Source organism: Anabrus simplex, chromosome 2, assembly GCF_040414725.1.
Source record: "Anabrus simplex isolate iqAnaSimp1 chromosome 2, ASM4041472v1, whole genome shotgun sequence".
NCBI classification, from domain to species: Eukaryota; Metazoa; Arthropoda; class Insecta; order Orthoptera; family Tettigoniidae; genus Anabrus; species Anabrus simplex.
In genome coordinates this window covers 782233481-782247382 of record NC_090266.1, presented here as the reverse complement: position 1 = coordinate 782247382, position 13902 = coordinate 782233481, and the positions used below count along the sequence as shown (strand labels likewise).

The following is a 13902-nucleotide window of genomic DNA, read 5'->3' as shown; positions in this document are numbered from 1 at the left end:
ATTGGACCACCTTGATGTACTGCTTTTATCTCCATCTGTTTGTAGTTCATACCAGCAGTGACAACATTTGTCATTCCCGCACATCAGCAACGCACCACCGAAATTCCTTCTTCTTTTTCCTGTCTGCTTTTCTTGAAAGGGGACACTTCTCTGTCTGGTTTTCTTGAAATGTTCCTGTTGCACTCATTCCCTTTGAAGCCAGATGTCTTACCAATTTCAGGGATGTCAAGTACTTGTCAAGGAATATTGTATGCCCCTGTTTGATTCAGTTCCACCTGCATCAATGAGAGGTACGACTACACTTGCACCAAGTTCAAATTCTTTCAGCCTTTCATTTTACATTGCTGTATACACTTAGAAAGGTGGATAGGTAACCTATATAGGGTTGCCATACATCCTGAAAAAGCGTATTGTCCTGAATTTGAGCCTGTGTCCCGATGTCTTGACTGAATTTTTAAAAATCCCTAAATGTCCTGAATTTTAAAAAATCAGAGCAAATTATTTAAAATTTTGCTCAAATGTTTATGAAAGGGAATGGATTAATTTTGGTTGGTCATCCTGAAGCAGTGACTGATGTCATTACCTGACGTTGTCATGGTAACAGGCTTGACCTATGCTAACGCCGTCATCTTCCACCCGGGAGCAGTGTGTTGAATAATGATGAAAATTATTTTGCATCCATGATAGCTAGTAATAAATGGGTTCAGTTTTTAAAGAAATGTAAATTCAGTGAGCAATATTCTGAATCACTTAAGGTATGTGTACACCCAGAAATTGCCAAAAAGTCTCAATTTTTTCAATTTTGAATTTCACATTATCTGGATTCGTTATTTTATTATCTTTAATTTGTTGTAAATTACATAACCCTATCTTAACTACTTTTTGAGATATTGACATTTATGTAAAATGCAGCACACTGAGCCACGTCCCCTTTTATGGACACAAGTGTTTATTCTTTGCCTTCTGCTCATGCTGATGATCTGTGACTTTTGTTTTCTTTCTAATTACTGATGTACAATATAAAGGTCACTCCACACTAACCCTGTGCTGCTATCTATGAGAATTGCTCTTAATTATTTGACTAAACAGCTGTGAATGTTTTGAGCACCCTTGCATTTTGTAGGCCTACTATTTATATTGATACACTGTACTTTTAGAAAGTTTTCCAGCAATTCTAATTTGTTTATTTTTAATATTGTTGTACATTGTTGTTATAACCATGGGTAACAGAAAAACTAAAAGGAGGCCTGTAAGGAAGATCCATGGAAACCAGTTTACAAACATGAAGAAAGTTGATAGGTTAGAGCAGGACAATACAATTGGATACCCAAAGGTGAAGGCAGTTGGTGTTCCTTCCAAACAGCAGTGGCACATAGCACAATGGATAAATATAAGCCTCAAAATGGACTACCTGGCAATTACTTGAAGCTGTCAAGCCAGTGTACTCCAAGCGGACTGATCCTGCTATGCTGAGGCGTTGTCTCCATGGCAAATGCAAATGCAAATGCAAATTCAAAATGAAATTTTAATGGCATGATATGGAGCAGATGCCCAAAAGATGGTTATGTAGGACTAAAAACATTGAATTTTTGTGTTATGGATGCTATTTGCCATTATAATTTTGGCCCAAATGTAGAATTGGAAACTCTAAAGCGAGTGGGTGTTACTATTGGTAAACATACTCGAGCCAGTGTGGAGTTGACTAAAGCTCTAAAACAGAAAAATTATCACCTACAAAACACCCTAGAGCAGAAAACCAGGAGGAGGTACCTGAGAGGAAGAAGAAAGATGAAGGAAGACCAGAATACTGCATTACACGGGACATCATATGATACAGGAGGTTTCTAAAACTGTGTTAAAACTTTGAGGTGGATTTCTCTGGAATATAATTTTTAATGCTTTCCGTATTTTAAAAAATCATAACATTAGACCTAATTATCGTATTTCACTGAATATTCTTTTAAATAAAAGCCAAAAGCCTACTCCAGGGCACAAACCTCAGATATGTAACTATTGTTGTAAAATATAATTGATTATGTAATTTGTTTATAAACACTCACCAAAACATTTGTATCAACTAAAGTAATAGGACATCAACAGGCACAATTTCATTCTAAGATCATGTCTTTTAGGTTTATGCTCTACCTATAAGTGTTGTGAAGAAAATGCAAAAAACAGATTTGAGAAATGTCAATTAGTTTGGGAGCTATGATGTTCAAAACAATATCATACATTTTTAAACAAAATAATTTGTTATAAACAAATAATGCAATATTTTTAGTTTATATATATACTGATCTTTCTACTTTTTCTTGCTCATCCCAGTAACCTAAATTCCAAACAGGAAACCTTGTAATTAAAAAAAATAAAATTCTGGGTGTACACATACCTTAAATTGGCTCAGTTCTATTTCTGTTTACTTGGCCATAATGCTTGTGGGGAAATACTTTTTCCTTAATAAATTCACAATGGACAGATGACAGAAATAGACTGAAAGTAGAATCTGTTAAATCAATATTCTTGCTGCAATACAATTTTAAAGAAATGTCTTGGCAGGAATTTCATAATTACATTTAAAAAATAATGAGATGCTAAAAAGTGTGTCAAGTTCAGAGAAAGTATGATTGACAGCAGCATCAGGGCACTTCTGTGTCATAAATATCTTTAAGCAAAGGTAAATAAAAGCTGTTTTTAGTTTTCACTTATTTGTGTTATTGAGAAATGAGCAATGTTATCCAAAAAACAATGCAAATAACATGGAATATTATATAGTTTTGAAGTGGTCTATAAAGTAGGTGTTTTACATAAAGTGTAATTTCTTATTATTTCTCTATTTGATTTTTAATATTAACATCATATAACAAGTATGTCTTTTGGTAACGGACGGGACAGTTCAGATGGGATCAAGGCATTGGAACATCGCTGGACCAAACGCATTGGTCTACAGGGAGACAATGTTAAAAAATAAAAGCAGTTCCACCGACGTAAGATACTTAATTCTAGTACATTCCGAGAACTTTTCAAACCACCTATGTACTTGCCATTACATTAGGATAAAGCAAATTTGCATCATCATATTGTTTCAACAAAATAACTTGCGTACATTTCTTAAGTCGCTCATATTTTCTTCAGTGCTTGACAACGCATTACGGCATTCCAAATGGGGTAACTTGGAACACAACCAGCCACACACATATGCATATGCACTTCCCTGAATTAAATCAAAACCCACAGATCACATCTACAACAACAAATCAGTATTGAAGGTTAACTGCTGCACTATACAATAAAATAAGCTAATTATATTTTAAGCCAGGTAAAATATGAGTCGCACAGGTCAGAAGTATAGGAAGTACTATAAAAATATCTTTGTAACTGGAAGAACATATATGCAAACACAATACCATATTTACTTACATTATCTTGTCCCGAGGGAAACGGAAGAAAGACCGCGGATCCTTCTGCAGTTTATAGTTATTGCAGCCAAACACAGCACATATCTCTCCACTCATATTGATGGGAGATATAAAGGAATGACACACGCTACTATTTACTTATGTCAACTTAATGCAAACGCATAAATAACGCCAAAAACTTCACAAACAAATACATGTGTTCTTATGACAGAATCAGTTACTCCAGGTCACTCTGCTAGACAGGGCTCTAAACGCTGTCCCTCGATATCTCGCACACTGTTGCGTATTGTCTCTACTGTATTTGTTTAAAGATACAGCCCCAGTATTTGCCTGGTGTGAAAATGGAAAACCACAGAAAACCATCTTCAGGGCTGCCAACAGTGTGGATCGAACCCACTATCTCCCAAGATGCAAGCTCACAGCTGCATCTCACGGCACAGCCAACTCGCCCGGTGACAAGAAAATTGAAGCACCTAGAAGGGCAGGAGGAAACAAAATTAAACTTGACGTGTTGAGAGGGTATGTGATGTTAATTCAGTGATTGCAAAATCAAGTCAAATTTACAAAGAACTTAGCAGTACAAGCCCACTTATCAGTATGACGTTGCACCACCCTCTGGCCTGCATGCATGCACTGATTTGGTTGGGAAAGGTGTCATAAAGCTGTTGTATCCTCTCCTGAGGCCAGATGGCTCACAACGGTTGTAACTGGTCCTTGATATCCTGGATACTGGCAGTGGGACGGAGTTATTATCTGAGCTGATCCCACACGTTCTATTGGGAACAGATCTGGAGATCTGCTGGCCACGGAAGTACCTCAACATCATGCAGACAGTGCATAAAGACAAGTGGCTTGCGTGCATAAGCATTGTCCTAATGAAAAATGGCAGCATGATATTGTCGCATAAGAGGTAATACATGAGTACGTAGGATGTCCATAACAAACTGTTGTGCCGTCTGAGTTCCCTCAATCATCCATGACCTGAAGTAAACCATAATGCCAAGAGTAACACCGCTGTGCCTCTCCAAAACATTAGAAGCATGGGACCTCTCCCAAGGTCGCCACCATACCCGCAGACGATGGTCATTCGCGGTAGAACCACAATTTATCGCTGAACACAATGCAACGCCATTCATCAGCAGCTTCCCGGTCCCGCCACCACTCCAAACACAGCTGTTTGTGTTGTGGTGTTAACGGCAGCCTATGCATGGACGGTAATTCCCCAGACTGGCTGCTGCTAGTCTCCGACCAATGGTGCGGGATGACACAGGATGTGAATGGGTTACAATGTGCTTGGTGCACAATACACAGATCCTCCCTTGTGGTGGTCAAACAAAGTCGACTGGAACCTTGACGAGGAGCATGCCTGCCCTCAGGCTCCCATGCAGTCCGACATCACACCGTCGCATCCAAATGCATCACAAATCTTGATATTGTCCAATTTGACCAGCCAGCCGCCTGCCTCTGTAGCGTAACGGTTAGTGTTCTTAGCTGCCGTCCTCGGAGACCCAGGTTCGATTCCCGGTACTGCCAGCAATTTAAGAATGGCAGGAGGGCTGGTATGTGGTTGAAACGGTACATGCAGCTCACCTTCAATGAGGGTGTGCCTAAAAAGAGCTGCACCACCTCGGGATGAGGACACGAGTTTACTTTTTACCAGCCAGCCAGCCAGCCAAATGGAGACCTACAATGAGGCCCCTTTCAAACTCTGTCAGGTGCTAATAACACTGTTATCACATGAGTATGCAGCATCTCCATGTCCTTCACAGTTATCACTCTTCATCTGATGCCGTTTATGCCCCTTATATACTCCTCCAGGCCTGATAACAACACTAAACCTGAACAACACTAATGCAATCTGGTGGCCGTTTTACCTGTCACTGAGAGAATAACAACTCTTAGTCATTTACATACCCACCGATGGTATATATGTATTCAAAATTACATTGACATTCGACCATTTCTTGTGGGTGCTTCTATTTTTTTGTCAGGCAGTGTATTTATTGACCCATACTGATATATGCAGCACATACCCATGAAAACTCAAGAGAGACTATGCTTGTGCAGTAAGTCACAGAATGAGTGAAAAGAATACGTATGAAAACACAAAAGGACAAGGACAAACCACCTATTTTCATGGATGAGTCCTCCTAGGCCAATGAGATGAAATTTTTAGGAAGTTTGGCAAGACCAGAAAGGAGAGATTATAAAATAAGGATGTCAGGAAGGATAGAGTTCAAAAGCTTTCAGACAGACTAGAGGAAAATTAACTGAGATAGTGTGGACATGTTATGAGGAAGGAAGGATACCAAAGCAGATTATAGAGGCTGATGAGGAGAAAAAGAGGTACAACCAGACTAATGTGGTTTGACTCAATCAAGAACAGCATAATTAGACTGAACTTGGATTGGAACACAATTGTGGAGCAGCAATGGTGGTTAGATAGAGGAAGATGAAAACGTGCCGTTAAAACACCTAGTATGTATCTCAAAGACATATTATTCAGAAATCAGGCTGAAGTGATAAAATATAAACTTTCAAGTGAATTTTCGGCGAAACTATAGAAAGCGGTACTCAAGGTTTGGTAACACGAGCCACTGCTAGGTGGCGCACGCCAGTTCACTGTTGCACTAGTAGCGCAGAGAGGCAGCGCCGAGAGGAACGACAATGCTGCCAATTGTTGGTTTGATATGGCTATACATTTTTCCTTGCCGTGTGGACAGTATGCACCGCGGTGATAGAAAAGAGCCTCTCGAAGGGAGGGGACTGTTCTCATGACAAAGATTGGCCTGGATGTGCAAAGATAGGTTACTACTAAAGTACCTGTTTTCTTGCTGTGCTGACACTATGCGCCACGGCAATAGAAAAGAGCCTCTCGAAGGGAGTATGGCAATGGTTGGTAACAAATTCTCAGCCTCATCCTAGGTGTCAGTTATGTCATCCTCTTCGTTACGTGAACCAATCACCATTATAAGCAATGGAGTATGGCGTCCAAAACAGTATTTCTGGTTATAAAAGTAAATGTGCTTCTAGGGGCGGGTGGGATGGTCCCTGGCAAGCGTATTGAACACATCTCTCTTCCACGATCATTATAAGGTAAACTTGGAAGCATTTCAAGTAACATTCTATGTAATAATCCTTGAGTACAGGTTTCTATGTTACCGAATTTTCTTCAGGCAGCCTCTCATAAGTTTCCCACCCTTCAATGAAGAGTGACTGTGCTAGATTTTAATCCTAAAACCTTGAGCATAAGATGCTGTGTGTGTGCAGTAAGTCACAGAAAGAATGAAAAGAATACATATGAAAACATAAAAGGACAAGGACAAACGACCCATTTTCATGGATGAGTCCTCCCAGCAATTAGAACTCACAGGGACAAAAAGAAAGAAATCTAAGTGGGATTGGTAAAGAGAATATATATCTGTGCAGAAAGCAATGATTTACATAATTATGGATTTCATCTATTCTGTTCTTGTTTTTTTTGTTTCTACTGTCTCTCCTTTCCATTGCTGTCTTTCTGTACATCCTTTGTGTGTGGGTTCCTATACTCCCTCTCAGCCTCTTGTTTGATATTTACACTAATTTTGCAGGATGAACCTCTAGGAAGGTGGGTGTCAATGAGGCAACATGAAGCATTTGACTATCACTTGCCAAGAGGTACCTGTCTCAACCAATGGTCAAATTTGAACATATGTGTACATGCACGCATGCTTACACCTGAAGAAAAATGGTAATAAATTAATAAAAACACACCTAAATAAAGAACTAACACATTATGCAGTACAGGAAACAGGCAATCCGCATGAATTCATCACCACAGTTTTAATAATGTGCATTACCTACCAATCATCATGGGATATTTTTAGGAAAAACATCATCTCAACTCAAACAGGACATGGTTCAGGTATGCTTCCTAAATATTCAAGGGGCTGCCTGGCCGAGGTGGTACCGTACATATCAAATATGTAGTATGAAATACATTGTGCTGACAGGTAAACATCCTAGTTTAATGATTTACCCAACTCTTAAATAAATACTTGACAGCAGATGTAAATCACTGTTCACTCTCAAATCACCCATAGCGTAGTGTCAGGGGAGACTGAGAATGTTTACCAAATTAAATAAATAAATTGGCATAGAGTTGACCAACCCATGGTGACTTGTGCTTAGAAACCTTGAAGTTAGATGATGAGGAAGTACAGTCTAGTCAAGACTAGAATGGTCGCAGTTTCAAACAAGTATGACATAGATTTTCCACTAAATTTTGACCTGCTTGTTGAGGAAAGGTAGATTTATCTATCTTGCAAAAGTGGCATAAGCATCTTAGAATAGCAAGTATTTCTGTGGTTCGAGTCTTGTATACCTGCTTCCTCGAAGAGAGCTTACAGTAGGAGATGGTGGATGGGCAGCAGGATAGGCCAACACTCCTAAGTCACTTCCTTGAGTTTCTGATCCTGCTGTATAGCCGAGCTTGTTAACACTTTTCAACTACCCTAGTTCAGTAATGATCGTGTTTCAGTGGTGTAAGTGTCAGACTCGTTGGCTGAATGGTCAGCGTACTGGCCTTCGGTTCAGAGGGTCCCAGGTTTGATTCCTGGCCAGGGCGGGGATTTTAACCTTCATTGGTTAATTCCAATGGTTCGGGGGCTGGGTGTTTGTGCTGTCCCCAACATCCATGCAACTCACACACCACGCATAATACTATCCTCCACCACAATAACTTGCAGTTACCTACACATGGCAGATGCCGCCCACCCTCAGCGAAGGGTCTGCCTTACAAGGGCTGCACTCAGCTAGAAATGCCACATGAAATAATTATTATTGGTGGTGTAAGTGATAACTAAGTGCTTTGCTTTGGAAGTATCGACATTCTATTTAGTACATTTTCTTAATATTAAAAGATTACCGAGCGAGTTGGTCGTGCAGTTAGGAGCGCGCGGCTGTGAGTTCACAACTGGGAGATAGTGGGTTCGAATCCCACTGTCGGCAGCCCTGAAGATGGTTTTCTGTGGTTTCCCATTATCACACCAGGCAAACGCTGGGGCTGTATCTTAATTAAGGCCATGGCTGCTTCCTTCCAATTCCTACGCCTTTCCTATCCCATTGTCGCCATAAGACCTATCTGTGCCGGTGCGACGTAAAGCCAATAGAAAAAATTTAAAGATTACATATCAGCGGAGCCTCCGTAGCTCAGGCGGCGACGCGTCGGCATCTCACCGCTGGGCTCCGTGGTTCCATTCCCGGTCACTCCATGTGAGATTTGTGCTGGACAAAGCGGAGGCGGGACAGGTTTTTCTCCTGGTACTCCTGTTTTCCCTGTCATATTTCATTCCAGCAACACACTCCAATACATTTAATTTCATCTGTCATTCATTAATCATTGGCCCAGAGGAGTGCGACAGGCTTCGGCAGCCGGCACAATTCCTATTCTCGCCGCTAGATGGGGGCTTCATTAATTCCATTCCTGAGCTGGTCGAATGATTGAAACAGGTTGTGGATTTTCATTTTCACATATCAGCATTTTTGTAAGATACTGATAAGGGCAACTTGATTACAACTTTTATTTCAAAATGTATGTTAAAGTTTATTTGAATAATAATGACAGTAATGGCACAAAACAATAATAAATAAATAATGTAATACTTTGATAGACAAGAAGTCAAATAACATTTCAAACGGTTATATTATTTCATTGAGAATATCATCTTTGTCTTCCCAGATATAGAAAAGGCGTACGACAGCTTGCCAAGAGACAAAATGTGGGAATGTCTGGTAAGAAGGAACGTGCTAGTACAACTTACCAACAAGGTAAAATTGTTGTACAACTACCGCCAAAGCTTTAACCAGATAGGAGACGGTTATTCTGACTGGTTCACTACAAATAAAGGAGTGCAACAAGGCAGCATTTTGTCACCTCTCCTGTTCTTTATGGTAATGGATGAAGTTATGATGAGAGTGAAGAATGAATCTAATGAGGACTTCAATGCATTAATCTTGGCAGATGATGTGGTGATTTGGTGAGGAACAGGAGAAGTAGTTCACAGAAATTAAACACTTGGAACCAGCAGTTTAAGCAGTTTGGCCTAAAAATCAACCACACAAAAACAGTAGTGATGTCAGTCAGCAGGCAAGCCCTACAGGTTATCATCCAATTAGACGGCGAGAAACTAGAAAACGTTAACCATTTTCAATATCTTGGTAGTATTGTAACTAGTGATGCCAAGTTGTCTGCTGAAACTCACTAATAGAGTCCAAAAAGGAGCACAATTTTATCACCAAGTTAGGTCTCTTCTATGGGATAACAAAATACCTTTTAAGTACAAAGAGAACCCTCTATCATGTATATTTTGTGCCAAAAACTACATATGCCCTTGAAACTTGTACGATCAACTGCAGAAATAGTAGCAGACCTTCAAGATGCAGAAATGAAGTTCCTGAGGTCGATGATACAGAAAAGAACAACAAATAAGATCCGGAATGAAGAGATCAGTCACAATACACCAGTAAAGCAGTCGACTAAGCGAAAAATGTAAGAGCTTCAAGACTCAAATGATATGGCTATGTAAAAAGGATGGATCAAATGAGAAAAAAGAAAATGGCTAGAAAACAAACCAGCAGGAAACCAAGGAAACTGTAGATCAGTCAAGTAAGGCAGGAACTGGAATGAAGAGGAGTGAAATGGCACCAAGCTGAAAAGGAAGAAATGTACCTGGATAGACTAAGATGAAGAGCGCTCTTGTATCACACCCGGGCGGCTGGAGACGGTTAAAGGATGATGATGGTGATGAAGAGAATTACACTATCAAATAAAATGCGTCTATGAGACTAAGTAAAAAATCTAAAACTTGCATTTTTAAACCCAGATTACCCAGACGTGCTGTCACACCAATGCCAGGTTACTGGTATGTTATCTTTTTCACTTGACTTCAATATGCAAATGCATGTAAGACAAGTAACATGGGTTACATTAGCACAATTGATAAGGGCGAAGTTGGGCCAAAATTTACAATACAGTTATAAAGGATGAAACAAATACCTTGCAACAGTTTAAACTAAAGAATGTTTGGTCGATGTTAAATCAATTTCACATTATTTAAATATCACGGCTTCAACTTAATTCAAGAAGCTTTCGCGCCAAGGGAAATGTAATGGATTAGCTGACAATAGCTATAGTGACACACGGAAGGGACTATATGAAGCAGTCTCAATGCAGTAGTTTGGGGCTGAATAACGAAGGTAAACATCTTCTCTCAAAAAATAAATTTCTACAGTCTTCTCAAGTTTCCCATACACACTTATTATTCATGTGCAATACCAGTACCTCTTTTCGGCTTTGTACTTCAGCCATTTCTCTTTTTTAAGCATTTTTTTAAATTGTCTCTTCGATAAACTTTGGTTAGGACCACCTGTCTCATATGCATTTTCTTCCTCTTTGTCAGAAGACCCTTTAAAGCGCTTCATGTCTGGTTCCGGGAGGTTACTAGGTTTTCTACGGTTTTGATCACTTGTTTCCATATTTAACTTAAGTAAAATAAATAAAAACAACTTCAACAAACTCAATCCCCGAACTTGAATCAACCGCAAGTCCGCAATACACCACTGTTGGGTCGTTCATGAACTAACTAGTTCATTTGAACGACTCTTTTATTTCTTCTTCTTCTACTTGGTTAGTTGTTGGACATCGTCGTAAGACGCTACGTCTGTTCTGTTCTGTTCGTGAAGTTGATTTGGGCTCGTTATTTTACCCAGTCACAATACTGTATTATATTTGTACTGTCCGCACACTTTATCTTGGTGCATTTACATCCTAGTGCTGAATCGGTCGACCTCGGCGATCTTCGAGATTCATACTGGCAACCTTTGCAACACAAACTATGAATCGCTTAAGCATCATTGTGCGACATCTGGCGTAAACTTTACGTACTAGTACTGTTGTTACACATCAAAGTCAAAGTATAGAATTCATGCTAGGAACAAGATTCGCATCGAGAGATATGTTTTATAATGTTATATAATGTGTATGTGACATAGTTGTTGGCTTAAGATGATAACGGTTTAGAAATTTCATATCGATAGATCATCTTCTCGATTCAATTCAGATTTCATTTTCATTCAGTTGGCAGCACCAGGCAGCACTATCGATACCGGGACAGCTCGCTCCTTACTCCTCACCCCGTACACAAATGCATCAAGATAAAGTGTGCGGACAGTACTAGTTCTACACGCGGACACAATTCCAATAAAGCAGTTCACCAATGCAGTTCACAATTTGTTCTGAGTACAAAGTACGTGAAGATTGAGGGAAGTAGACCGTGCAGCGGACTCACAAAATGGTTTCAAAGCACTTGAAGTAATTCATGAAAAGACGTATCACCTAGACAACTGAGAGTGAGGAAATATGTATACAAGACTAGGAGATATAGGAAAAGCACAGGGACACAAGGTATACTAATCTTCACGCTAGAGTGGCCGATCTCAGCGACTTCTACAAAACATACACACTGGGCCAACATATAAAGGCCGGTCTTCACTGATTAACATTTAACAACAACATGTTAAATGTTAAAAGTGTTAAATGTTAACTGGTGACACCATTAGCATGTTAAATGTTAAATGTCAAAAACTGTTTCATTTAACATTGTGTCCACACTTAATAAACATGTTAAACTTGACATTCTTTGTTTATATACAGGTTGTTCATCATATCAGTTTATGGTAATACATTTAGATGGTGTCTAGTATTTTTAAATAAGGACAATGGACTCAGATGAAGAGGAATTGGCCTTTGTTATTGCCACTGTTGCTTCTTGTTATGATTTAGAAATGCAGTTTTATTAGGCACATTTTCTCCCCTCACTCTGCTCATTGCTTCAAAAGCAAACCACTTTGAAGTATAAACTTCGTCCGCTCCCGACTACCGAATTTTCTGAACTTTCTGCAACTCTCGACTGTACTGGGAGTGGAGGGACGCTAGTTTTATTTTTTCGATTTACTCGCGGGAACAATTATAGATATTTTCGAGTTCCAGGAAACTGTCGGCTTTCTTCGCTTTATATCTGTATTCCTCTGATGAGACATCCCACAAATAAGGCCTTTCTATTATATCATTAATTAAGTCCAGAGTAATCTCCTTGCTCTACTCCATTTCTGACTATACATTTTAGTATAGTGCAGAGAGAACGACACACGTGCGTGTACTGTATTTGTAGCTTATAACAAAGAGAAGGAGTGTTGCGGAGTGTTGTAATTATAATCCTACTATATGAGGAGCACGTCGTTTGCGTCGTTTAGGTTATGTGTTGGCATGGAAACATCATGGAAGTTGCCGAAGCTGTGCCGACATCGCACGAACAACGAATTGACTTGACATGTTTTCCACTTGGAGTGGAAAACACGCCAACATGTTAAAAGTGTTAACTCAACATTCTGAGTTAACATGCAAAGTCAATTGGAAGACACAATCACAGTATACATGTCCACTGTAACATGTTAAATTTAACATGTTGGTGTTAAATGTTAAACAGTGGAGACCGGCCTTAAGGGATAAGCAGGAGAGGGCAGTGGAACGACGGAGGGGTGGATATATGTGAGAGTGTGGGACTTTGGACAGATGGAAAGAAATAACTGAGCAACGAAGACGCTACGTCCAGTCACTGGTTTGCGGGTTAATTAATGTCTGGGAGAGGTGCCAACATTAGAAGAAATTAGTACACTACGAGAGAGTAGGGTTAGCTATGTAATGAAGCTAATTACAGCAGGTAATGATGAAACTTAGGAAAATGCCAATGTTATTTAGGCTAAACTATCAGGACATAACACAAAAACACTGGGACACAGGGTTCTAATTCTTCACGTCTGTGTGGTCTGTCACGACGTCTTACTACAAACAAACAAGACCGGACCACAAATAGGGGCTGGGATGTGAAAGTCCGTACCTAGAGGAAAGGAAAAGGTTACAACTGGATGTTACAGGTAACTAAAAAATTGAGTATTAAGCAGGGGCGTATTCTCCTTGAATGCAAGGCATTCATTGCATGCGTTATGATAACACAAAGAACTGTCTGATTTACGATTTTAGGTTGTTTCAGGTCAAATATTAACGATTTCATCTCTCAGAAGTTCAAAAGGTCCGCGAAACTGTACTAGTTCCGTTGCTTGATTACGTGTGGTGCTGGTGTATTCTCGCCGTCTACTCCACTCTCGGAAGAAAGAGACAGCAAATGGAGGAGTTAAGGATGTAAGGCATTCAATCTTAAAATTGCATTCAGTGGCAGACGTAGTTCTGAAACCCTCCGAACGATGTCGCTGCAATTGAAACTTGGTCAGAATTTGTCACCCCATACCCGTGTTACCCTCTGCCATCTGTTAGCAACTTGGAGAAAGTCGACATGTTTACAGCGAACGGGACACACAGATTACCCCCCAGAGAGAACCCAACGTGACGAAACTAACCAATGCCACTGGGGTGACTTACCTCCCGTGCTTG

At 39.9% G+C, this 13902-nt stretch overlaps 1 protein-coding gene across 2 annotated transcripts in view; it reads right to left on the bottom strand.

Moving 5' to 3' along the window:
• The window catches only part of LOC136864457 (tRNA methyltransferase 10 homolog A), a 110439-nt gene extending 99384 nt beyond the window's left edge, over nt 1-11055 (bottom strand). Inside the window, exon 1 of one of the 2 annotated variants that reach the window (XM_067141468.2) lies at nt 10738-11055. In XM_067141468.2, coding sequence (XP_066997569.1) covers nt 10738-10931 — 194 coding nt within the window. In that variant the 5' untranslated portion in view covers nt 10932-11055. Of the gene's footprint in view, nt 1-3417; nt 5604-10737 lie in introns of those variants that run through there. The other variant, XM_067141469.2, reaches the window with a different exon arrangement.
• Between the last annotated feature and the right edge of the window lie 2847 nt (nt 11056-13902).